Source organism: Xiphophorus maculatus, chromosome 4, assembly GCF_002775205.1.
Source record: "Xiphophorus maculatus strain JP 163 A chromosome 4, X_maculatus-5.0-male, whole genome shotgun sequence".
NCBI classification, from domain to species: Eukaryota; Metazoa; Chordata; class Actinopteri; order Cyprinodontiformes; family Poeciliidae; genus Xiphophorus; species Xiphophorus maculatus.
This window is the reverse complement of record NC_036446.1, coordinates 17,498,608-17,524,437: the sequence shown is the minus strand read 5'-3', so window position 1 is coordinate 17,524,437 and position 25,830 is coordinate 17,498,608. Positions and strand designations below refer to the sequence as shown.

General features: G+C 38.6%; 1 protein-coding gene across 4 annotated transcripts in view; it reads left to right on the top strand.

Annotated features, from left to right (window-relative positions):
* The window catches only part of nfat5 (nuclear factor of activated T cells 5), a 37,886-nt gene extending 12,237 nt beyond the window's left edge, over nucleotides 1–25,649 (top strand). Inside the window, exons 1-13 of one of the 4 annotated variants that reach the window (XM_023331917.1) lie at nucleotides 1,925–3,897; nucleotides 6,824–6,949; nucleotides 8,836–9,448; nucleotides 13,089–13,275; nucleotides 14,180–14,370; nucleotides 14,724–14,896; nucleotides 16,449–16,583; nucleotides 16,677–16,729; nucleotides 17,312–17,444; nucleotides 18,154–18,240; nucleotides 18,428–18,531; nucleotides 18,748–20,638; nucleotides 20,933–25,649. In XM_023331917.1, the coding sequence (XP_023187685.1) occupies nucleotides 3,864–3,897; nucleotides 6,824–6,949; nucleotides 8,836–9,448; nucleotides 13,089–13,275; nucleotides 14,180–14,370; nucleotides 14,724–14,896; nucleotides 16,449–16,583; nucleotides 16,677–16,729; nucleotides 17,312–17,444; nucleotides 18,154–18,240; nucleotides 18,428–18,531; nucleotides 18,748–20,638; nucleotides 20,933–21,174 (3,969 nt within the window). In that variant the 5' untranslated portion in view covers nucleotides 1,925–3,863 and the 3' untranslated portion in view covers nucleotides 21,175–25,649. Of the gene's footprint in view, nucleotides 1–1,924; nucleotides 3,898–6,823; nucleotides 6,950–8,392; nucleotides 8,456–8,835; nucleotides 9,449–13,088; nucleotides 13,276–14,179; nucleotides 14,371–14,723; nucleotides 14,897–16,448; nucleotides 16,584–16,676; nucleotides 16,730–17,311; nucleotides 17,445–18,153; nucleotides 18,241–18,427; nucleotides 18,532–18,747; nucleotides 20,639–20,932 lie in introns of those variants that run through there. The other 3 variants (XM_023331919.1, XM_014473064.2, XM_023331918.1) reach the window with 3 other exon arrangements.
* Nucleotides 25,650–25,830: the final 181 nt, after the last annotated feature.

Sequence of the window (25,830 nt, the reverse complement as noted above, 5' to 3'; positions counted from 1 at the left end):
CTAATGCCTGGTGGTTGTTCATTGTCGCCTCAGGATTAGCTGCCCTGAAACAGCTACATGCCAAACTTCAAGCACAAACGACTTTGCCCGTTCCAAAGCCTCTCTGACCTTAACCTTTTCAAATGACAGCTGGAAGACTTTATTAGGCTGTAAAAGTGTCGAAGTTACAGCTTTAAGAATATTTCTTTAGAAATTGTCAGTCACTTACTGCATTCCAATTAATTATGATGAATGATAGGGTTCTCTTTTCTTTTTGTACTAAAGCCCTTATAATGCTTTAATTCTTGATTAACACTTACTTACTTATAAAATATTTGGTATGTTTTCAGTATTTATTTTTTTACAAGTTCAACAAAATGCCCTGAACAGGTAGCTAGTCTTATTTTTTTCTTAACTGAAACAACTGGAAAAGAGCAATGGATGGTTTCAGATGGTTGTTGTTGTTGTTCTGATGGCATTTGCTTTGGTTCTGTTGGGTCAAATAAGCTGTACTTTGTACAAATTCTGCATAAAACTGCTCTGTTTCGCATATTTCCCACTTTAGCCATCAAAAGAAAAAATTAAGTCAAGTTTATTTGTGTAGCACATTTCAGCAACAAGGCAGTTAGTTCAAAGTTCTTTACATAATGAAAACATCACAATATTAAAATATATTAAGCAAATATTTTGAGTAAAAGAGTAATCTTACTTTAAAATAATACATTAAAATCCTAAACTGATTGAAGCATGTAATATGACAAAGCCATCACACATAAAAATTAAACACATCTGTTAGGTTAGAAGTAATAGACTATTAGGCTGCAGCTTCATGCTTGTATCTGCTACACATGCAAACTCATACCTGAACTTCCTCTCTTCTTGCAGTACTGTCTCTATTTGTAACTATAGAAATGGTTGTGCAGACCTATCTCCGCATACTCTAAATTTTGATGGTTGGGACATTATCCTGCGGTCTGTTTTCTTAAGTGTAAACTATCACGGGAGGCATGCATTGGATGTTATCAATAACATGTCTTTAAAAAAATGTGTATGCTTATGTCAGAGGTGTGAAACCCATTTTCATTTTGAGTCACATCAAGGTCATGGATGCCCACAAAGGTACCTATAAACAAACTGTTAAAATATTATAGCTTCATCTGCATTTAAAGTGTACTTCTAAAAAATAAATATTACATTTTTTTTTTATCACAGAGGTGTTATTTGGCCCTATACAAACAAAAACCCATTTGATTTTACTGTTAAAATAGTATTTAAGCATGTAGCTGTTATCTTAAAGTTCTTTATGTGGCCATCTAGCTTCTTGAGGGCCACAAAAATTGCTATGATGGACCAGATTTGGCCCAGGAGGCTTTAGTTTGATGCATGTGGTATGTGTGTTCATTATCGCCTGAAAATAACTGTCAAACATTTATTCTGCATATAGTAAAGTTTGTTGTAAGTCTCTTAGTTTGCAGAGAAGTTTATTGCTGAAAAGAGTTGTGTCTAATGTTCAAAGCTCTTCCATAAGTTAAAGGCAGTCATGCCCATGCTCATTTAAACACTGATCACAAACTATCCTCAATATTATTTTTTTCAAGGTCATTGATTTTACTTTAAACCAGATGCAATCAAATACATGTGCTTCTGCGACTACTAATTACGTCAACATGAATGCAGACATATTGTGACCTCTGTATCAATCAATCAATTAATGAAACTTATTTGTATAGCATATTTCATCAACAAGGCAGTTCAAAGAGCTTTACATCATAAAAATACAAAAATAAAAAGTCATTAAAAAAAATATTGCCTGGTTTCTCAGTCAACAACTGAGACTTTAAAACTGAGGTGATGTGCTCATCTTCCTAGTTTTAGTGAGAACGCCAGCAGCAGCGTTCTGAATCAGCTGTGGCTCTCTGATTATAGTGCAACAATGATGTGACTTTTTTCGTGACTGTTGTGCAGGATGATATAAAGTAGATAACATAAGCCTAGTCATTCGACATTCTTGAGCCAATCTGTCTGATTTGGTCAGTTATTATCGGTGTTACATCAGTAGCATTGGAGCCAAGAAATGCATCACTTATTATGACAAAAGACTCATGTTGCTGGCTTTTATCTGTATACATTTCATTTTGCATGCTCCTGGTTTGTTTTCAGTCTTCAACCACTACATGTCTTGGCTTTCACACACAAACATCTGCAGCCATCTTTGCATACACATCACTTGCAAGGGCTGTCAAGTTTGTTAAGGTAATTTAGCCCAACATTCAGTATGTTTACTTAGCTTTGTTTTTTTTTACCCATACTTTTTATATTACTGTATCTTGTTACAACATTTACTTTCACTGATGTTATAAATGTACTCAGATCAGTTAGACTGTCAACTGCAACTTTTGTGAAAATATGCTACCTCAGCATCTTTGTTAGCCAACAGTCACAGTCTTGGCATATTTGTCAGTTGTTGTTCTAACTGTTGTCTCCATTCATATTATGGCCCTAGCATTTGATTTGAAATTGTGAAAGCAAACCTGATGAAGGAGATGTGCAATTCTTTTGCTGTGCATATTTGTCATGTTCCATGGAACCTTTAGTTATAGGGGTCAACTATGAAATCTACTGCAACTTAAAATGTATAAGCACGCTATCTGAAATTGAAAAGCTTGAAATGTCCAGTTTATGTGTATAGGACAGTTCAGCAAAAAGGCAGCTCAAAGTGCTTTGCACCATAAAAACATAATAAAGCAACCAATGATGAAACGAGCAATAAACATACATTTTGTCGCATGCCGTCATCAAAATCGTCAAGCAAATGTACATTATGTTGATCAATGTTTCCACTAACTACTAATAAAAGGCAACTCTAAACAGGTGGGTTATTACAGATTATTATTAACCTATTAATACATTTGAAATGCTGTTTAAAAAATACCCTTTAAATAAAACTTATTAGATCACAAAATGACACAGAAAAATCAAGCCCAACTTCCTTTTGTTGAAGGCTATTTTGACGAATCGCCTCATTGCAAACAGGCTTATTTTAAGCTGTTCATCAAATATAATTGGATTAAAACTAATTTTATGCCTTAATAATTTATTCATGTTGGACCTGAGATGCCATAAATCAAAAAGTTTCTAAAAGGTTTTACTTTATGCATGTGTTAACTAAACAAGAATTCCATGTAAGGTTCTAATTTTAACTTTAAAATTTGTTGGCAAAGTTTTATAGAGATAACTGAGACTGCATAACTCTAATGTGGAAATACGCCACGTTTTTAATGCCCAGATCATTATTCAAGCATGGATGGTGCTGTTTTATCTCTATTCAGTTTCATTGTGTTAACTCGCAAGAGACAAAGAGGCTCAAAAGACATGTCGCCTGATCTGCGTTACTATGGAGTCTCAGGCAGCCCTTGTGTAGGCTTGGCTGTAAACATTTCATGGTTGTTGTACATGGTTTGCTGCAGGTGCCAGCCCCCTCTGCTGCTTTTTCCCCTCAGAGCTCGGAATAATCTCCAAATGCACCAACTAGGTGAGCTTAAGCTTGCCCTCCTAATCACGTCCTCTTAAGCGGTGTTTCTGCTAAGTTCAGACAGTCCACCTTGTGTAACAGTGCAGCCCACGGAGACTTTCTGTGGCTAGGTTATACTACTGTTTTGTTTCTGCCTGACAGGATTCCACATGACAATGCCGCTAACCTGTTGAGCAAGATGCAGAGCAGAAAAGGGTCTGCTGCACAATAAACAAGACAAGGAGAGAGGTGGGTGGAGTAGAAGAGGGGTGCACAGAAAAGAGTTAAATCACTCACTCAGCCAAAAAAATAAGGGTGCCACGCCCCAGGTGCCAGGGCTAGTAAGAGCAAGCAGCTGGAATGTGAGGGGGAAATGAATGGGGAGTTTAAGTCCTGCCATTCACATGGTGAGTGCCTTCTTATTTTCACCTTTAGCCTGTATGACAATGTAAGCATCTGTGGAGATGGTGAGGGTATAAATAGTAAACCTAAATCCCATGAAGCAGAATTTCTACCATGGAGTCTGGATTGCAACCAGTAGTGATTTGTCTTTAAAGTATGATTGTGAGGAAACTTAATTAGTTCAGGTAAGCTATTTAAGTCAGGTTATCTTAATGGTATTAGCAGGCCAGGTCATAGCTAACCACATGCTATCTGGTTTAGTAATGTGTTGTGATGATTTTCACTGATGGAAGGAAACTTAAAGTTGTTTTTCTGTGGTCAGACTCCAAAACGCAACTAGTTTTAGACTAAAATCAAAACAGCAAGGGGTGGTGTGTTTGAGTTAATATCGTTGACTTCCAGCTTACTGACTGTTGTTTTCTTTATTTTTTTCATTTACTCCTCTGTGAAAGGGACTGTGTCTGTCACATGTAAATAAAAACCTGCGCTCTGTCTGCTCAGGAGGACACAAACATGCTGCAAAATGAGAGTTTCTGTTTTTTTCTGCCTCCAAAAGCGTCACAGGAGCTGTGGAAACACTTTGAACAGTCCAGCCAGTGATTCGAGACCACTGCTCCTGAGAAGAGAGTGCATATTTTCTGTCTGTGCGGTCGGCAATCTGTTTACTGGAAGGGCTTTTTCAACTCTGAGCACATGTTGCTGCATGTGCAGTCTCTCAGAGAGCCACAAGACGACTACAATTTAAACTGTGAATTCAGAGGTTGAGAGAGCTTTTGTGGGCGTGACGGGGTGTTTTCTTGTTTGTTTTTTTTTTGTTTTTGTGTGTGTGTGGGCGTGTGCTGTCCATGCATATGCAAGATATTTGTTTTGAGAACACTGCAAACAACCAGCACACTGAAATCCTCTGTGTAAGCGTGGTCCAGAATGTGTCCAGTTTAATCTCCGTTTATGGGAATGAGGTCTCCCTGCTCCTGTAAAAGCAAGGTTTTAGCGACCAGAGGCGTGGGCAGGTTTCAGTAGGTTCCAGGTTTGTCTATTGTACGCAGCGAGCGGTAACAATAGGAGGGTTAAGTATCTGATATACGCACCGAACCCTGGGACTCAGCTGCAAGTAATTAAAGCTGGCAGTTGGCAAAGAAGAAAGTCAGGCAACTGTATTGACTGCTCTAAGTTCATACCATAATATTTCGATGATGAATCAGTCTGCTAGTAAAAATGTTGTCATGCTGTTGACCTAAGCCTCCCCCTCCTCTTCCTCATAACCTCGAGGCAGAAACAGTGAAAGTAGAGAAATGGTTTTGTGTGGCCTCGTTGTCGGTTTTGTAATGAGATCTTCTTTTTATTTGCTATGTCACAACTTTCGATCCGACCTCTTCATGACTTGTTTTATTCCACATCATTTCAGAGCAGAAATTTCCAGTGTTGTAACAAGACATTCACATATGTAGGATGAGGGTCTAGGTACATACAGTTTGCACTTTGCAACTTTTAAAAATTTAAATTAGAGATGCTTCAATTCTAAAATTAATTTAAAGATTTTTAGGTGCTGATACTTTCCATTTGAAAACGTTTCTACTTAAATGTTGTCCCCCCCCCTCCTTCTGTTGTATAGCTGAATGTAACAGCCACAGCTGTATTAATATTGGCAAGATTGGTAATGATACATTTAAATAAAACCCAGAATTATCTATTTTGGACATATGTTAAAAGTATAAAACACTGCTGTTAAATCTGTATTTAGCAGCAAATATCAGTTTCCTGTTTTAGCTAAACAAAACTAAGAAAATATGATTTTAAAGGTTTAAATTGACGCTTAGCACTGTTAGCATCACTAGTTGCAACAGTGTTATAATGTGATTGTCTTGTAATTATAGTAACATGAAACAAAATAGTAGAGAACATAATTATTTTTGATAATTATTAACAAGATTCATAAACACAGCAGTTCCTTATATTAAATGCAATCATAAGAAATTAGCATACATATTACAATGTACACAGCCACTGGGGCAATATGTGTTCCGCTTAAGTGACTTAAAATGGATGTTACTTAAAGTCTACAAGTTTGAAACTGAAAGAAAAAAGAAAAATCCCAGGGTGTGTATGTGTAGTCAGAAGAAAAAGGAGTTAACCAGCCCTTTTTAGCCTGTCGTCTCTGAGGCTTCGCACCTTAAGGCAGTGTCAGTCTGCAGATCTATGACACACCCATCTTTAACATTCACTGTTGGTGGTTTGTTGCTGTGGAGGCAATGCAGATATCAGGCTTTGACATGCATGTAGACTGACTGTAGTGTTGGTAATGTAGATGTCATGCTTTGACATGCAACAGGAACGGGTTTAAGACAAAGCAATATTTCTAGTTCTTCTCTATTAGCTTTGAGGCCCTTTTTTAGGAAATGTATTTGTCACAGAGAAGCATAATATAAAAAAGAATTAATGCGATTTTAAATGTTTTTTATTTCGCTATATTTTAAACCTATTTTCTTTCAACCTACATAGCATTCTACTTAATGCTTTGTAAATGATCGACTTGTTGTGTATTATTGTGCATGTATGCATAGTTCTGCAGAGTCTGAAAATGATGCAAAGGTGGAAACCTGTTTGACATCTGAAGCGGAATGACAGCCATTATGGCCACTATTTCCTTGTTGTTTTATCAGATGAATTGCCAACCGGGTCATGCGTATGCTCCTGCAATTGCATATTTGTGCGGATGCACAATTGCATCATTGTTGTTGTATCATTATTTCTGATAACCTCATCTTAAAAAAATAAATTTACAACCCTGATGTCTCGTGTCGTCTTCCTGGTTTTCTGTTAGCCTCCAGGCTGACTCACTGGGTTCTCTATCCTTCACTTACCAACACAAAAAAGTCCTGTTAGTAAGTCACCTTTTTATTCCTTTCATTGGTCCCCCTACTTTCACAACAGAGTCAGTGTATGACCTTCTTGCCAGTGAGCTGAAGTTGCCTCCCTCTACTGAGCAGAGTCCAGAAGTCATGAGTCAAAAGAGCGACGGAGAGGCAGGCCCTCTCCCTTCAGCTCCTCTAGCATCAGGTAGGATCCTGCTTCTCGCTTCCTTATTTCTCCTCTCCAAGCAGGACTGATCTTGCCCCACCTCCCAAAAAAAAAGAAAAGAAAAAAAAACACTACTCATGTAGCAGTCTGTACCTGTAGGCGAACACAAACACCTGCATGCAAGAGGAAAGCCTGTCAAACAGCCAGCCTGCTGCTCTTTGAATTTTCACATGTGAGAAAAAAAACAAGGCTGGAGAAGAAAGTTAATGTTTCTGGAATTAGGTTAGCTGAACATGCTTTCTTCCCTGTACCTGCTTGTTGGGATATCATTTTGTTGCTGTATCCCGCTGCACCAACAGATCTAATCTGCAGCATGTTCAGCACATAGACCATAATTATCATCTTTATTATTAAAGCGTCAAAGATGAAATTAGGGCGTGACTGAATGCTATGATGAAGTTAGAGAAGCTGGGAAAGATGCTTTTGCCTACAAGGTTTTGTTAAAGTGACTTTGGCAGAAATTGAGCTGTTGTCTCACAGAAGTAAATCTTATTAGCTGGTAAATTTAAAAGTCCAGAAACAAGACTCTGTGGTTAATTAGCCTTTCCACTGGCTAACACGACAACAAAAGGCTCCAATTTAATTAAATAATCATAATCATGTTTGTGGTCTCGGTGGGTGGAGAAAGGACAGAGACCTTGTTTCTGTGCGTTCTCAGGTTGATGGATATGTGAAGATTAACAGAAATGAGAACAGTCAACTTCAAAGCATAAATCAAAATTGACCAAAATCAGAAAATCATGCAATCTGTGGACATTTTGAGTTTGAGATTTTTTTTTTCTTATGCTGTGGTGTTTTGATATCCTCTAGAAAGTTAGAACTTGTCGGGCCATGGGTAAATACTCTGAGACAAATTGTAAACAATAAATTGCAACCACAGAATTTTAAGACCTTTTGTCATCAAATGTTTGTCTTTGTCATTAAAACTTCTGGCATGCTATAAATCCCACCTTTCCTTTACCTCTTTCTGCTGGCAGTGCATGAAGACGAAACAAACATATTTTTTGCTAAGTATATTATTTGCTCCCATTTTTATGTACAGCAGTTATTTAATGACTCTCTTAGTATTTGTTAGACATTTTAAGGTCTCATTTGTACATTATTAATAGCTTTCAAACTTGCTCAGACTGACACTGCCTCCTTATGTTTGGACTTTTTCCCCTCTTCAATTTTGTGTTATGCAAACTTGTGAAACACCAGAAAATCCAGATTTTTGGCAGCAGCTTAACCCCTCTGTGCTCCAGTCATTATCTAAAATTGCAACCTTTGTCAGCATGTTGGAGCAACTTTGTTTTGGGTCCCAGTGGGGAGGGGGAAATGGTGTTGCATCATACTGTGATTTTTTTTTTTTGCTTTTCATTTGAATCAATCTTTACTGTTTAGCTTTTATTGCTCATTTGCTGTCTCACTTTTATATTCCAGGAAGTTCCCTCTGAAGCAGGGAGTGTCTGCATATAAAATGGTCTGCAGTTCTCTGCTTCATAGGTCAGAAGCTTGTTTTGTTTTGTCTCTGTGGCTTCACCAAACGAAAAGAAAAAAGAGAGGAAAAAAAAAATGTTTGTCGCCAAAAAAGAAGTCCCAATAAGTAACATGCCACATATTGTTTGAGCCATGCTTGTTTAGCTTGATGAAAACACAATTAAGGTGCATACTTCTCTTATTTCATTTGGTTTTTCTGAGCATCACATAGCGCTCTCAACAAAATTTACACATACTGCACAATCAGCACCATCGTGAGAAGGGGGAGTGTTTTATTGAAAAAAGGCATAAAAAAGCGTTAAAAAATATCAATTTTACTTCTTACATGGGACTGGTACCCTACATTAGTTCAGCCTGTATTTACTGTCTAATTATTTACACCATAGATGCCTTGTCCTCTTCTCTGACCACGGAAGGGCCTCGCAGTGCTTTTCCCACCTCTTCCAGCACCACCATGCATTCCAGCACTTCATCCAGTGACCAGAACGCAGCTCACAGCAGAAATGTCGACTCAGAGGACAGCAGGAGTAGCCGAGTGGTACCGGAGATCGTCGGAGTCGTGGGTGGTAGTGGAAAAAGCAGCAACGGTGACCCTGCCGGAGGACGTGGTGCAGCCTCTCAGGATGGCCAGCCACACCATCAGCTGACTCCGTCCAAGCGCCGCACCATCCTCAACATCTCCCCGCCGCCGCAAGACCTGTTTGACGACAGCCACATGTCCTGCCAGGATGCACCGGCACCCTTGGACTCGGAGCAGAGTAACAGCATATGGATGGAGGATTCCATATCCAACTTCAGCATCATGAGTACTTCTTCTTACAACGACAACACAGAGGTGCCACGAAAGGCCCGCAAGCGTACACCTCGACAGAAACCAGGACCTAAGGCGGTGCGCACAGTGGATGCCAGCATGGATGTCTTCGATGCAGACAGCGCCAAAGCCCCACACTTTGTTCTGTCTCAGCTCGGCCCTGAGAGCAAGACATCAACTAAAACAAGGTTAGTAGTTAGTTCGGAATCACACAACTTAACCTATGTTGTAATGAAAATATCCACACTTGCTCTTCTAGATTTCATGAGACTAGATGAGTTAAAAATTAGGTGCATAATCATATGCCTTTCCATGTTTTCAATTGGGGATTTTGTGGGCAGTCCATTTATTATTCGTGAACTCCAAAAATCTTTTATGACAGAGTTGAAAGAAAGCCCTACAAAGTCTACTACAAGTACACAGTATACATGTAAAAGAAGGCGCTCTGGTCAAATGAGGGTAACTTTTTGCTACAGGCAGAATTAAAGGTTTTTCGAAAAACTACACCCTGAACACACCAGTGACGTGCGGTCAGGGGAGGCAGGTGAGGCAGTGCCTCACCAGCCATCATGGAAAGAAAGAAAATATATAATCATAAAGTAATTTAAATTGTTATATTCATCCGGTGGTTTGTACTAAAAAATATTTAATTTTCATGTAGCTTCACCAATTTCGATTTTTATTTGTTCAAAATCGCTGAATTTTCTTATTTTCCCATTCAAATGCTTGGAAGCGATGCCGGTGAGGTAGCAGCGAGCTCTGCCTCACCTTGGATTGCGCAACCCCTGGCTCTGCGCTGGCTGCTAAGCGGAGAGAGCATGTTGCTGTACGGCGTCAATAAAATGGTTTAAACAAATTTAATATGTGAACTTATTTCCAATAATTTAGCTTATGTATATAATGTACAGTGCTTTTTGTCACCAACTGTGTTTGTGTAACGTGTTTCGTGTAATGAGCGATTATAAACGGCAGAGAACAGGTTCGAGGTGAGGCAGGCAGTTCTCTTGCCTCATGGCAGGGGGCGCTCAAGATCCCAGACGTTCGTCTTGTTCACTCCTCAACTGCCGAGTAAGTGACAGCGAGCTAGGCTAAACGATTCGGGAAGCAAGTCAAGTGCAGCGATAGATTTTGTGAGCTACAGTTTGTATGTGTAAGGATGCAGAAGTGAAACATAACCTGTAAACTGCTGTCAATCTATGCATCTATTTGCTAATCTGATTCTGATGACGTCAGTGCCTCGCCAGCTATGAACCTCACCGCACGTCACTGGAACACACCATCCCCCATAATGAAGCACAGACATTGAATAGGATTCTGGTTGATGGGATGATTAATGGAGATCAATACAGTGCAATACTTACAGAAAACAAGCTGAGGGAGACTTCAGTTTTGGGTTGAAGCTACAATGGCACAGTTTAGGTCGTGGTGACCTAAACTGTGAGAATAAACCCAGAAATAAACAAGTTACAATTCATGCCACAACTTAAAAATTTATGTCAAAGATGCTCCTTTCAATCGAAGTGATTTGGAAGAATGGGTCATAGTTTCACTCTTTACATGCCTCTACAAATGGTGAAATTAGGTGGTTCTCAAGGGGGTTAGATAGAAGTTTATATTACATTCTTCAGATTTACATTTTATATAAAAAATGAATTCCCCCACTTCCTTGATATTCTTCATTGTGTATTGGTCTGTCACTGAAGATCTTGGCAAAATGCATTGAACTATTGTAACATGACAAAATATGAAAAAGTTTAAGAATTATGACTACTTTTGCATGACACAGTACATGCTTAAATAATGGACCTTACCACAGGGGCCGCTTTTCATTGGCTGATGCCCATTCTACGTAGGAGCGCGGCTACAACGTTCTTGGCCGTCTCACAAACACACTTAGCTTCCCGTTAGCCAAGTACAGCATAATGGCAGAACTGATACAACTTCTACACCTTGAAGCCTGCCTGCTACACAGTCTTACATTAGCTAAACAGATCAATATGCAATGTGTCTGTATCTGACATACACTAAAGATTTTATTTTAGCAGAAAAGGCTTTGGACTAAACTGTTACTCGTGTTAGCCACGCTAGCACCAAGTGCAGCTAGTCAATCAACCATCGCTGTGTTCAGGGAAGCCCTGATTAATAATAGAGAAATAAATATCAATCCTGGAAACTTGATATCGTAACGGACTGAATGTTATGTTTTTACCGTAATCTTTGCTCGTCTTTTGGGGCGCAGGCGGTTGCCACGGTAACAGGTGTGCTTAAACTACAGAGAGAGAGAGAGAGTAAAAAGGTAGGAGTGGTTTTGAGTTGATCACCTGTTCTAATTATTTTACCTTTGTTTACCTTTGCTGTGGCGCATTACAGCCGCTGTAGTTTCTAAATGTTGGACTAATTACCTCGTTAGTTTGTGAGTTTACTTCATTCACAACAAACATCAAATAGAACAAATATATTTAATAAAATTTTAACAAACAAATGGCTTCTACCGCGGTAATTATGTGAAATTAAATTAATTATATCCCAACTTCAGAAGATTTGCTTTTACCTTTACAGAGCTCTTTGGTTCCTCCTATCAGTCTGTAGCTTCTCATATTGACGTCATCAAACCAAATTTCAGATCTACCATAACTGACTGACACCTGCTGGCCTCAGGTTTGCAACCAGCTTGTGACTGAGAAACCAGTAACCTCCTCCCAGACAGAGTCTCACTGAGGAAGAAACTGCATTAGGTTTTCTATCACTTTAATATTTCTGCTATAACTGATGTATATTCGCATATAAAATATGTCAATAGAGTTTAATTTACAATTTTTATGTCTTCGTGTCATGAGGTAGAGCTCAGCCGCTGGTGAGAGAAAAAGTAGATCTTGGTCTCAAAAAGTTTGGGTACCCCTGATGTAGAGGGTGTGTGGATCTGCCGTTTTCCTCATCGAGCGAAAGCATTTTGCTGTGACGTGCACAATGTTGGAGGCATCGCGTGGCTCATCCGAAAAAGATGACATGAACTTGTTAGTTACTTTGTCCATTGTAGTAGCTGATATATTTTGAAAATCCGGTAGAAATGATGCACTAATCGAGTCATGTTTACATAGAAACAAGGCACCGCAAGGCTTTGTTTGTGAGACTTGCTGTCACATGGAATTTTCTAGGTCGGTTGTGGGCGGAGCTTGGTAAGGTCCATGACTCATATGTCATTCAGCATATGTTATTCTGCAAATAAAGTCAAGTGTTTCTTTTATTTAACTGACTTTATGAGGGTTTTTTTTAATCTAATGAACTGTGACGACAGGTATAATCAGGAAATGACACACTGACACTCACCAACAGATGGAAATCTGTAACAAACTTCTCTGGCACCTCATTTCCCACAACAGTTTGACTGAAGGAGAGCGGTTAGATCAGAAAGAAGGGAGGGGCAGGACACTGAAGTACAAACAATGGTGAATCACAGAGCCTCTCTCAAAGACCTAGGATAAGCAGAGCAGATTAAATAAACAGATAACTCTGAACATTTCAAGAGCTGAGGTTAGAATATGCTTGGCTGATGGAGGGCCTCTTAAATCTACATTGCTCAGAGCACCATGGCAACTTCAGAGCATTTCCACTGTTGTGGGAGGGAGACTACAACCACTGACTGATATCTGTATGTCTTTATATGTACATAAATATTTGATATTAAGATGAGTCGTTTCATATCTTGACTTTTGTATGTTTTTAACAGTGTTGGAGATGCCTGGTAGGTTACATGTACAACAGTAGAGAAGAAATAAAATTTTAGAGCAAAAGAGTAACTGTTCCTGTCAAACTGTTATTCTGTTGCAGCTCTGATGATTCTCAGACTACTAATCAGAAAGGAGGGACCCTTACAATGCAGTTCCCATCGAAGTGTGAGGGAAAGGAGCTTAAAATCCTCGTCCAGCCAGAGACTCAGCATCGGGCCCGCTACCTGACCGAAGGAAGCAGAGGTTCTGTGAAGGACCGCACTCAGCAAGGTTTTCCCACTGTAAAGGTACCTGTACGATAATATCAGTGTGTCTGTAATAATATTTGTAATGTAGTTTGTGCTTGATCATGTATCAGCTACATTAGATTTGTTCAGTGTCATAAATAGGCGTCATTACACACATTTGCATTTAAGATTACCGTGACAGTGTTTCTTTATATTCTCAGCATTCTCCGATTAATAAGTCACAGTAAAACTGCTGGGTCAGAATTAGGCCCCATTAACATAATACTTCACACCTAGTGAAGTATGTGTGAAGTACTTACTTCACTAGGTGTGAAGTAAGTACTTTACACTTTTATGTGAAGTACTTACCAAGACAATCGAAATAAAACCTTTTTTAAGTTGGAGGGAAAGTAAAACTGTTTAAAATCCTGAAAGCCCGAAAAGAGGTAGGACTAATTAATGTTCTTACTCTTAATCACTTTAATTTGTCACCTTAGTATTCACGCCATTTCCTCAATAGATGTGAAAGCTGGATTAATCTGGTTGGTTCTTTATTGTTCTGTAAAAGGTCAATCCAGTTTAAAAATAGACAATAACAAGCAGAAGATATACAAAAGAATCAGGCTTTTTATAGGCTGACATATATACTGTATGAAGCTTCTTTACAAGAGTAGGTAACTTTAGGGTCTCTTACTTTGCCTTGCAAAAGTCTCCATTCACCTTTGATCTGTTCTTTGTTTTATTATGTTAAAACTGTAAAGTTTATTGTATTTTATGAAGATTTTATATGAGACACAAAACCAAGGCATCAACAACTCTAACTATTTGATAAGGGATAGAGATTGTGTGTTAAATATCAGTATCAATACCTAAATGGACTGGAGAAAATATATCTGTGTTATTATTGTTGTTTTTTTTACCCAGAATACACAATCTAATCAAATATCTTTTTTGCCATTCACAGCTGGAGGGTGTGAGTGAGCCTGTGGTTCTTCAGGTGTTTGTTGGGAATGATACCGGCCGCGTAAAGCCGCATGGATTTTACCAAGCTTGCAGAGTTACTGGTCGCAACACCACTGCATGCAAAGAGGTTGATATTGATGGCACAACTGTGATTGAAGTGACCGTTGACCCAAGCACCAACATGACACTGGCGTATGTAGCAAATTAGCTATTAATTAGCAATGCATTTGTTTTGTGACAAATATTGTTCTAAAATCTGGTTGGTTTTTTTTCACTATTTTATTACACCGGAAAGTTTCCTATTTGAAGCAATTGTTTTTATGTGTTCAGCTGTACCTTTGTGAGTCAATAAATCTATTCTATAACTGGTTTGTGAGCTATAAGGTGCATGAATACCTCATTCATTCCCATGCATTGTAGCGACATGCTGATGAATTCATTCTTTCAAAGAGCTGTTAGTTTATTAAATACTTTAATCCTGTTATTGAGATTGGAAGTTGAAGCAAGTCCAACCAAACCTAAATTTATACAATGTTTGTGCTTAGGGTCGACTGTGTTGGGATTTTAAAGCTCCGTAATGCTGACGTCGAGGCCCGTATTGGTGTGGCGGGGTCAAAGAAGAAGAGCACACGCGCTCGCTTGGTGTTTCGGGTCAACATCCCACGCTCAGACGGATCAGTGCTCACTCTGCAGACACCCTCATCTCCAATTCTCTGCAGTAAGTTGGTCTTCCTGTTTGCCTTTGTTAAAATACTTTTTATTTACAAGTTGAAAATGGGGTAATAGATCATTAGAAAAATGTGTAAATTACAGGCATACTATCAGATGGGTACATTACAAACAAATCAATTGAGCCATGAAAGAATCAAACTAGTTGAATTGGAGAAAAAGGATAGGTTGACCTAAAACCTACTTGGTTAATAATTACCATTGAGCCTGTTTAGGCCTTGTTTGTCAATTTTAATATAACCAGAGGTCAGTAGACGGTTCTCTTTTGGTGTTAGCATTCAGAGACAGTGCATGTCTATCCCATTAGATTGAGTTGTTTAATAGATGCCTGCAAAGTGAGGGTGTGGTCCGTTTTCACAAACAGGAAAGACGGATCAGCTCATGTGTGAATTTGAGACAACTGCTTTGAGGGTAGCAGGGAAGAAAAAGAGGTAAAGGACTAAACAATAGAAGTCTGGAAGTCTGTTGTTTATGGAAGAGCTTGCATGCAAACTAGGGAAATGTCTTTCCACGAAACACAAAAAAGTAATTTCCTCTGGTTTATGATTGCATGTTCATGTACATGTGTGTGTGCACATGTTCATGGTTCACAGGAGTTAGATGTGTTGGAAGGTGGTTCTGCCAGCAATAAATAATCACGTGAAGCAAAAAAGAGAAAATAAAGAAGGAAACAAGCAACTTTACTTGTTCCTAACTATGGATACCTTTTTTTCTGGTTTGTATTTTCTTCTGAGTAAATAAGAACATATTTGCAAGTTATAAGATCTAAGTATTCAGAAGATTATTAAAAGCATAAAATCTATTAGAATATTGAGCTTATTCAAAAGTTTGTGTTTCTCTTTTTCCTTTTTAATGTGATGGCAGATCAAATAGTTTGGTGGGTCTGGTTGTGTTGTAGATTAGCTTTGTAGAGGGGGGATGAAAGTTATGCTCAAGGGGAGCATAACTTGCATAACACACTTTGTTGAATTAATTTGATGATAAATAGTATCAAGTGTATGGATGGATGGATGGATGGATGGATAGATAGATGGATAGATAGATAGAATCTTGTTGAAAATCATACTGTTAATTTGTTCTTTATACCCAGAAAAACCTGAGAGACAGACTAATAAAATTTTACAAAAACATTTCATATACCGCTACTTTCAGACATCTATCTCTAAATAATAAAAAAAGAATCGTAAACTGTCTTTGAGCGCCTTTGCATTTGACTGAAACCCCAAGAGTCTAAGGTCCAAATCCCCTGGTCGTTGAAGTCATTCCTTAATAGTTTTTAACTAGCATAAAACCTGGTGTTACACATTTCTGCTTCTTTACACATTTCTGCTTCTTTCCCAAATAAAAATCTGGCAATAATTAATCAGAAATGACACAGATCTCCCTTCTGAAGAGGCGAAAATCGGCTTAGATAAATGAAATTTTTGGCAAACCCTCCCCCACAGTCTTCTTTTTGCTGTGTTAGAGGTGAGAGGGCATTATTAGAAAAACGAAAAATCAATGAATCTCATCAGTGTTGTCTGTATTTTCCCTGTTTACAGCCCAGCCTGCAGGGCTGCCAGAGATACTGAAGAAGTCACTGCATACTGGTTCAGTAAGGGGCGGAGAGGAAGTTTTTATCATTGGCAAAAACTTTCTCAAAGACACTAAAGTCATCTTTCAAGAAAATGTTTCAGGTGAGAAAAAAACAACTTCATAGACTTTTTTTGTCAAGTTTAATTCAGTTTTGATATGTAACACTCAGTGAAAACAAATTCTCTCTGTTCCAGATGAGAAGTCGTGGAAGTCAGAGGCAGAAATCGACATGGAGCTGTTCCACCAGGTGAAAAGTCCTTTTTGTTCTGTCGTTTTTCTGAATGATTAAAGGTAATTACAAGTGAAAAGATTGGATAGACAAGCTTCAACTCCAACATGTTTGGGCCTTTCAGATATAATCATCTTAAATGGCTTTTGGTTCAAAGGTGTCAGTAGTTTCATTGTGCTCTGACCTAATTACTCTCAGTCTCAGACACTCTGCTGAGTGTGTCTTAACCAGGATTAAACCTTTGCCCCTGAAAACGAAAGGATCAGTAATGCAGGAACTGACAAATCTGTAACATTTCTCCCTTTAACATTTATGCACATTTTGAAACTACAAAGCTGTGCATTTGAAGTGCCTTTGTAGCAGAATACAGAGCAAGCAAACAAAGTTCAAGATACATTCAAGAATGCAGCCGCAGAATAGAGAAAGAATAATTTTGTTTCTTTTTCGTTTCTCATTAACTGACTGTTTTGGCTTGAAGCTACTTTCAGATTCATTTCTTGTATAGATTAAGCTTACTGTACTTTCTGTGACTTACTGTACTTTGAGACTCAGTTGGCTCATTTTAATTTATTTTTTAATTGTATATCTTTAACTTCCCAGAATCACCTGATTGTGAAGGTTCCCCCATATCAGAACCTGGCCATCTCCTCTCCTGTTTGTGTGGGGATCTACGTGGTGACAAACGCTGGCAGGTCCCATGATGTTCAGCCATTCACCTACACTCCAGATCCAGGTTTGTTCAGCTAAAGAAACAAGAGACTGTATATTATTAAGCCTTCCCCCTCCCCCAAAGTAAAACCTACATGGGTTTTACAACTAGTATTAAATAATGTGTCTTGAGTTTATGTTCAGACCTGTGGCCATTTAACTTTGCAACTTTTTTATAACACTGCCAGCTCCTGCAGTATTACTGTATTAGTATTACGCTAATACAGAAGTAATATTTCTGTATAATTTTAATTTGCAATGGACTACAGAGATGGTGTTTATTTCTATTTGAATTTGATTGGAGTGCCTCGTCTTTCATCAAATTCTTCAATTATGCATTCTAATTATTACTGGTACTGGTTTTTCTGTTCTGTTCATTTATTTATATTTTTATTTTTTTTTATTTCACTAAACTGAGTAACTAGCAACATATTATCCCTTTCTGGGATTAATAAAGTGTTGAGTCTTATTAAGGTGTTTCCTAATATTAGGCAACACTGCCACCTACAGTTTAGTGTTAGTAATGATTTTCAATAGGTGTAATGCTCCTCTCCTTTCTGAAAGGCAAATCCCTATGTAGCACTGACATTTATCTAGTGTTTTACTAATTTCAAGGTTCCTTCTTGTAGCACAATGAAATATCTGAATAATAAGTTTTTAATATAAACAGCAAATCTCTGTGAATCATGTTCTAATTAGCTACTGTCACTGTCTATTATCTTGTTTTATTTTAGACAATCTTGCAGTACAAAATGAAATTCCTGTAAAGAAAGAGAATCCCTCTCCAGTGAAGACCTGTTCTTATGAAGAGCAACTCAAAGGTTAGTAGTCCTTTTTATTAAAATTATAACCTTATCATCGTTGCTTTATGCCTGTCAAGGAGATATTTTTAAAAAGATTTTTAAGTTCAATACTTATTGAAGAGGGTTTTAATTGTCTCTTTTTCTTTATCTTGATTACAAAAAGCATCTAAATTAACATTTGGCATCCATCCTGTTACTCCTACAGCTGTAGATAGTGCCTTGATGCCTTCAATGTTGCCTTTAGTGAAGAGAGAAGATGTCACCCCAATGGAAGTGACAAACAACCTTCAGGCCTCTGGAGTATTTAAGGTGAATTACTGAGCCATAAACTGCTTTTGTATATTGAAGTTAATATATGCTCTGTTTGATTCACGTTTTTGGTGGCTTGGTTTAGTTTGCTTTGTACTTTACTGCACCGAACAGCTTATTTTTGTGAACGATGTTTTAGAAATTAGATTCCGCATTTATAATAACACATAACTTAAAACCCCTAACTTGTGCTTTTGTCGCTTTGTGTTTCACCAGAACGGTGATCTTCGCTCACCCCAGCCGACCCAAGATGTAGCAACAGCACATCTAAATAAAAGCTTAGTTTTCAGCAATAGCTTACCTCAGCCTGCAGGCGATCCAGATGAAACCCAGGCTGCTGCTTTTACCAATGTCGATCCGTTAAGCACCATCCAAAATCAGAATATTGCTCCCAGCAGCTCATTCCCTTTGCCTGCAGAGTCTCTTCTCCCACAAGGCTCCCAGCAGTTCCTTTTAGAGTCCAGAGATGGTCTGATGCGAGAGAGGTCCGGCAGCGCTTCTGGAGGAGTTGGCAGGCTGTGTGTTGAACCGGCACCCCCACCGCCACAGCCACAGCTGCAGCTCTACCCTCCAGATGAAGTGGCTCAGCTGGAGGAAGCTGTGAGACAACTTAAAGCTAAGGGATACTGTAACTTACCAATTCAGGCTGACAACTCGATAGCCAAACAGCAGCAGCAACAAATCCAACACCAGCAACAGATCCAAAATCAGCAGATTCAGCAGCAACAGCAGCAACAAATTCAACAACAGCAACAGCACATCCAGCACCAGCAACAGATCCAAACTCAACAGATTCAGCAGCAACAACAGCAGCAAATCCAACAGCAGCAGCAACAGCAGCAGGTTTTGGAGAACTTGCAGCAACAACTGTTCCAGTCTCAGATCCAGATGCAGTGTGGCATGTTTCAGGATGCTGCCCAGGCCGAGAACGCAGACCTTCAAGGTTCCCCATCAGGAGTGGTGACCAACCAGACATCACTTTACCCATCGGATCAACAGCAACAGCAGCAGAATCAGCAGCAGCAAGCTGCCCTTTTTCAGCAGGCGAACGACCTTTGTTCCATGCAGACCGGCTTCCTCCAGCAGACCGCCACCCATCCCTCACCAACCATGTTCCACAATCCCAGTCCTCTGGCTGAGACGCAAGATCCACAGTCATCAATGTATCAGAAGGCTTCCCAGGAGCAAGTCCAGGCCGCGCTGTTCCAGAGCACCATGACAGTGCTGCAGTCTCAGGAGCAACAGCAATCCCCCACTGGGCTTTTCCTTCCCCAAACACCCCTGTCCACCCAGCTTACAACTGGTGGTTCTCAGCAGCAGCAACAACAACAACAGCAGCAGCAGCAACAGCAGCAGCTGGCCTTCCTTAATGCTCTACAATCCTCCTCTCCTGAACCGCAGTCAGTATTTCAGACCCAGGCCCAGATATCCCCCATGCAGCAGAGAAGCCCCATGGAGCAGCAGCAGTCGCCACAGCCTCCGCCGCTCACACAGCCGCCCCAGCAGCCAGCCATGTTTCAGAGCATCTCCCCCCATTCCTCTCCAAACACTCTCTCTCCAGGCCAGCAGCAACAACAGCAGGCAGGCTTAATGTTCTGTAACAACAACCTGTCCACACAACCACAGGCCCCTAACCTCATTTTTACCAGTCCAGGCCAAATGCCTCCTCTCACCACCAGCAGTCTAGTTTCCCAGGAGTCCCAAAGCCCATCTCAGCTGTTTTCCCAAGACAATATGGTGGGTGTCAATCAGCAGAATCAGCCTGAGCCCATGGCCTTAGGGAATCCCACCAATTCACCACAGCAAGTCATGTTTCAGGAGCAGCAGCCAATGCAGTTAGGCAGCACCCCCAACAACCACTCTGAGCAGCCAGTGAGTCTCTTCATCCCTCCATCCAACATGCCTCCCATGCAGGGGGGGATGGCTGTTCCCGAGCTCACTCAGTCAGCCATGTTTGCCTCCCAGAACGGCGTGGGAAACCTTCCGACCACCACCTCCTCTCCTGTCCAGCAGCCAGGAAGCTTGTTCCAGCACGCTGTGAGCGGGAGCATCAGTCAACCCAGCCAGCCTCAGCAGCCGGGCCTTTTCATCTTCGGGATGCAGAATGGTAAGGATGTTATAAACAAGGTGAACTCCTGTCAAAACCGATGAGTTAATAGAACAACAAGTATTTTTAATCAATAGTTGTACAAAGTAGCATCACTTTAAATGATGCTGTTAAATGAACCATAGAATGTAATCTTTGTGAATAGGGATGATTATGTTTTTATGAGAGAAATAATACATTTTCTAAGGTATTTATCATGTCTGTTTGGCAGATGGATATAATAACAATATTTATTTGTCATTTAATTATAATATATGGTTATTTTGTTTTGAATTTTTCTGTCCCTTCTTGCAGGATGTGGCCAGCTGATGAACAGCCCTGGAAACACAGTTTCAGATCAGATCATAGCAATCAGCCAGTCGGGTCAGAACCAGCAGGAGAGCGAGGCTCACATCCAGTCCCTGCTCAGCCAGTCTCTGTCCCAGTCTGGGACAACCGCACAGGGCAGCATGGAGGTCTCTCAAAGCATGGAGAAGATCAATGACCTGCTAGTCAGCCTGCATGAATCAGGCGGCACCCTCACGCGTTCATTCTAAATGCCACAGAAGCTCATGAGCTTGTTTTATTTTTTGCCGAAGAAATCTGGAAAATTGTTAAACACGAAGAAAAGGTCCAAGTGTTAATGCCTGATTACTGCGTGCAGGTCTGCTCCTGCACCGCAGAGGATGTATTCAAACAGCTCACGGCCTTTGCTCAGCTGGTCTCTTCAGACAAAAATAATAACGACCAATGTAGATAACGGTGACTTCGAAGACAAACTGGATCATTTCTTTTATATGCAGATACATAAACCAGGATTTAGGAATGGGTTGACGGTGACCAAGTTAACATCTTTTCATATCTCTCAAAAAACTGGCTAATTCACTTTTACTGAAACTTGTGTAAGTAGTGACTAACTCCTGAAGAGTCTGAAAAGAGAAGTGGAACTCAAATCTTTTTCTTTCGCTTTCTCTCTGAAATGACTGTGAACTTGTCAGGCCTGATAATCAGAGAACTTGGTTTTAAATGTAAATAGGTAGAATGTGATGTTATCTATAGCATGCTCCAGTTTTGTTTTTCTGTGTCTTGTAAAATGTCTCCTAAGGCGTTAGAGGTTTCTGTGAAAAAAAATGTTTTTTTTTTCTACTTCTTATTCTTGCCATTATATTGCATGAAAGACGGACCATTTGGTATAGCACATGGTTTTAGACATTGTGTGGCATGTTTGGCTGTTCTAGTAGCTACTGTTTGAAATGGTGCAGATAGTTTGCAAAAACAAAAGGTCTATAGAGGGAGAAAAAGCGAAGAAAAATGAAGTTCAAGAAGTGTAGAAATGAACATAAGAGGTTTAATGTAATTTGGTTATTATTTTGCAGTTTGAAGCAGTGGGCTTGAACCTGTTGATAGCAATAAATTTAATCTAGATCTCTGAAATGCCACAAAAGGAGATTTTGATTTTATTTATAATGCGATAAATAAGCTTTTTAGGTGCTACATAGATATATTCGTTAATAAATCTACATAAATTATGTATTGTATTTGACTGGGTTCATGCTAAAGATTTGTCAAAACAGTGAAGATGGTTAAACTGAGAGATATATTTGTAAATATTAAATATTTTATTTATTTTAACATATTATCTCTATCAACATGTGAGCCAGGATGCAGATACACCAACACTGCAGTCTGTTAAAATGTTCTGGTTCATGTGACAAATCCAGGTTACAGCCTATGTTAAAAAATCATTGATGATGTTGCTCTTTAATCACTTCTTTTATAAAGAGTGCTGCAGACTCATTAGGAAGGGTGATTTTTTTTTATGTCCATATATTGTGTCTTCATTTCCTAGGTTAAAAACAAGGCAGCATTTGTGAGGAAAAACAAATGAGCAAAAAAAAAAAAAATCCTTTAATTGGTTTTAAATGTGTCACAGCCAGTAAGTTTGTAGTAAAATATAATATTTTTTTTAATCTTTATGATCATACAGCTGTGCATCAAATTACCAGCTACTTTGTTGCTATTCATTACCAGAAATCTTAATGTATTAGTTTTTGAAATTAGATTAAAATAAATTAAACAAATAAATTCTGTTCACATAATTTTTTTCATTTTTCAGTTATATATTATCAAAATATACATCTAGAGTAGAGCATTAACTTAGTGCATCATTACTTTCAGTTTAATGGTTGGAAGGTGGGTTTTTTCAGCGTCAGTGTCTGAACTAGAGTAGTATTCATAAACCAGTTAGAAATGAGCCAGTTTTGTAGAAATGTTGACTTTAGTGATTGCTTAGGAGGAGAAATGTGTCTACAGCTGAGCATCTCGCACAGATCATTGTATTAAAATTCAGCAATTGTGCATGTTGAAGCTTTACAGACCTCATGTTGTTTTGTCTGCTGGTGGTCTGTGACTTCAACACCAAAGTTTGATCTTTGTGTACATCCTGATAAAGTGCCAGTTTTATGGCTCATTAAGGTTTTTATTGTCTTCTTTCTTTTCACTAATTGTCTGTTTAGCATTTACCTCCTGACATTCCAAAATGCATTTTGTCCTGATGCTACACTTTACAGTTTTTGTTTTTTCTAATAAAGACAAAACAGTTTGCAGTCTGTAGTTTTACGTAAGTGCATGCACAAACAAGAGACGGGTCTCTTATAATTGTAATTATACTTTTTTTTTTTCTTGTGTTCAGTGTACATGTTGAAACTAATGCATTAAGACCGTTACACTTAGTATTCACTTTAAAATCCCAAACAGCTGTTGTTTTAGGATGGAGTTGATGTAAACATTAGCAATGTGATTTGCGGAGCGATTGGAGTGCAGCTGTGTGTAGTGTGATCAATTTGGGTGTGTGTTTTTTTTTTTTTTTTAAGGGACCTTTCTCTAGAAGGAAAATTGACTTGGGAGAGGAGAGCTTTCTAGCTTTCTTCAACTTGTAAAATAGAAAAACTAATATTTCCAATGCTCCATATTTATGATTTTCTGTTGCTTTTGTTTTTAGAGAGATAATTATAAAAAATATGTTAACTTTTTTTTATCACTGTAGTAGGTATTCATCTTAACAGAGAAATATATCTTAATTTATTTGCGCATTGGTGGTTCGTAGAATTGCTCTGCAGTCATGGTCATTTTTCCTTCTAGCTATGTTGATGAATGTTATTTTTTTCCCCCACTCCAATCTGCTCATTGCTGTACCACCTGGGAGAGCCCTGCACTGGGACCAGTCTGCTGCCGAGGAGGAAGTGACCTCATTCTGCTGTGACTAAAGTGAATGTCGCTTTGCTGCACTCCAACCGGTTATCTAATCCTGTTGGAGCTCAAAAAAATGACTATAACCAGCTCAGTAAAACCAATGTTTACTGACTTGCTCTTAATCTATGTTACTCTCTGTTTAGAAGTTTTTATTAAGCAGAGATGAATGTTTTTACTCTACTGTCCACGGATCAGGATATTTATACCAACTGTAACTTTTCCAAATTCTCCAAAGCGCCTGAAGTTCATACTGTTGTTTCTGCAGCTGTTACTAAACTTGGGCAAATCTCAGATGGAAAATTAAGGGTGAACCATCTTGTGCTGCTGGTGGTTGTGCCTTTTTTTTAGGGAGAGTGAAATGCTTTATATACTATGAATGATGACCATACAGCTTACTGTGCACAGTTGCTCCTGTATATACTTCTCAATGTACATATAACATGTGTCCCCTAGACTTTCCTGACCAAACAGTTTTTAGCCAGGCAATATGGCACCATGCTGTCAGACCAAGAAATTTCAGTATTCAATATGAATGTACTGCTCGTTTTGTGAATCGTGGATGGGAAAAAAAAATCTTCCTTATATCCAGAATGTTTTAAGTGCACATAGTGAAGAGGTAATTACTTTTTTGAAATTACAGTTTTCTCATTTGTGTATGTCTGACTTTTATTACAGTCTTTGCTAAGTTATGGAAAAGAGGGAGATTTTTTTTGTTAAAGTTCTCATTTTTATCTGTTCTTTGCATTTGAAGTTTTATTTTTACATTTAATTTAATATTGACAAACTAAGTCAAAGTTAATCTATCATTACATATTCACCGGTAAATATACTGAAAACACTGCACAGATTGCACACCCAGCCTGAGGAGAGATAACTGTAGCAACCGGGTTGAATTGTTGCTGTTGCCTTTTAGAGTCTGATTAAATACTCAACTATAATTTTAAGCCATAACACCAAAAGTGTGCTTAGAATGTTTGACAGTTTTTGTAGTTGCTATAAATTTGTCGTTAACTCTACTGGCGCTTCTCATATGCATCTGTCCTGTTTAGACTAAAATTAAACAAAAATGCATTGCACTTATGGCAACTAACATAAATGCAAACACATTTTCTCCGAAACTGCTATGCAGCTGATTTACATTAATTTTAGATCTGTTTAAAACAACAAGTATAGCCCTCTGTGTTTAAACCACAGATGACAAGCTAAAGTAGGTATTCTATTATTTATGTTGCTTTTTTTTTAAAATGTCCTTATGGTATGATTGAAGCACAATGTTATTTCTTCTCTCAACAGTGATCAAAGTTTTGAGGGGGGGTTTTAATGCTCGTTTTCAGTAGGGAAAAAGTGACAAGTTGTTTGCTTTGTTAATTACCATCTTGCTTATGGGGTTTATATGAATATGTGTTTGTTAGTTGGTCTTGCTGTTTACTGGAACAGTGGTTTCTTTGAGACCATCTGATTATTGTCTCACGTTTTCCTGTAGGTAAAAATTCAAATCTGGGTTTATCAAAGTTGTTATAAAGGAAACACAGACAAAAAAAAAAAAAAATCAAAATATGTAGTTCTGAAATTTTATTTTGGTACTTCTTTGCAAATTCTGTAAACCAGATCAAACCATTCTTCTAGTAAACAGCTTGGAAAATTTTCTTTTTAATCATCAGAGCAACTGTCAATCATCATTCATTAGGGGAAAATCTGTTTATATTTGGAGTTTGTTTTTGTTACTTTTATTGTCTTGCGATTTTGTAAACTTACTGCTAATTAAACTAGTATACTTTAATCATTAGTGGTGTTTTATTTTATCAGTAATACTGAATGACATTTTGTGGAAGTTATCCTGCGACAAGTAATAATTTCAATATTCAGTTCTGGGTCAATTTGATCTTATTTCATTTGCATATAAACAACAGAAGAAAATACCAGCCAAAGGAAAACACAGGAGCGACTTCAAGTCTAAACTA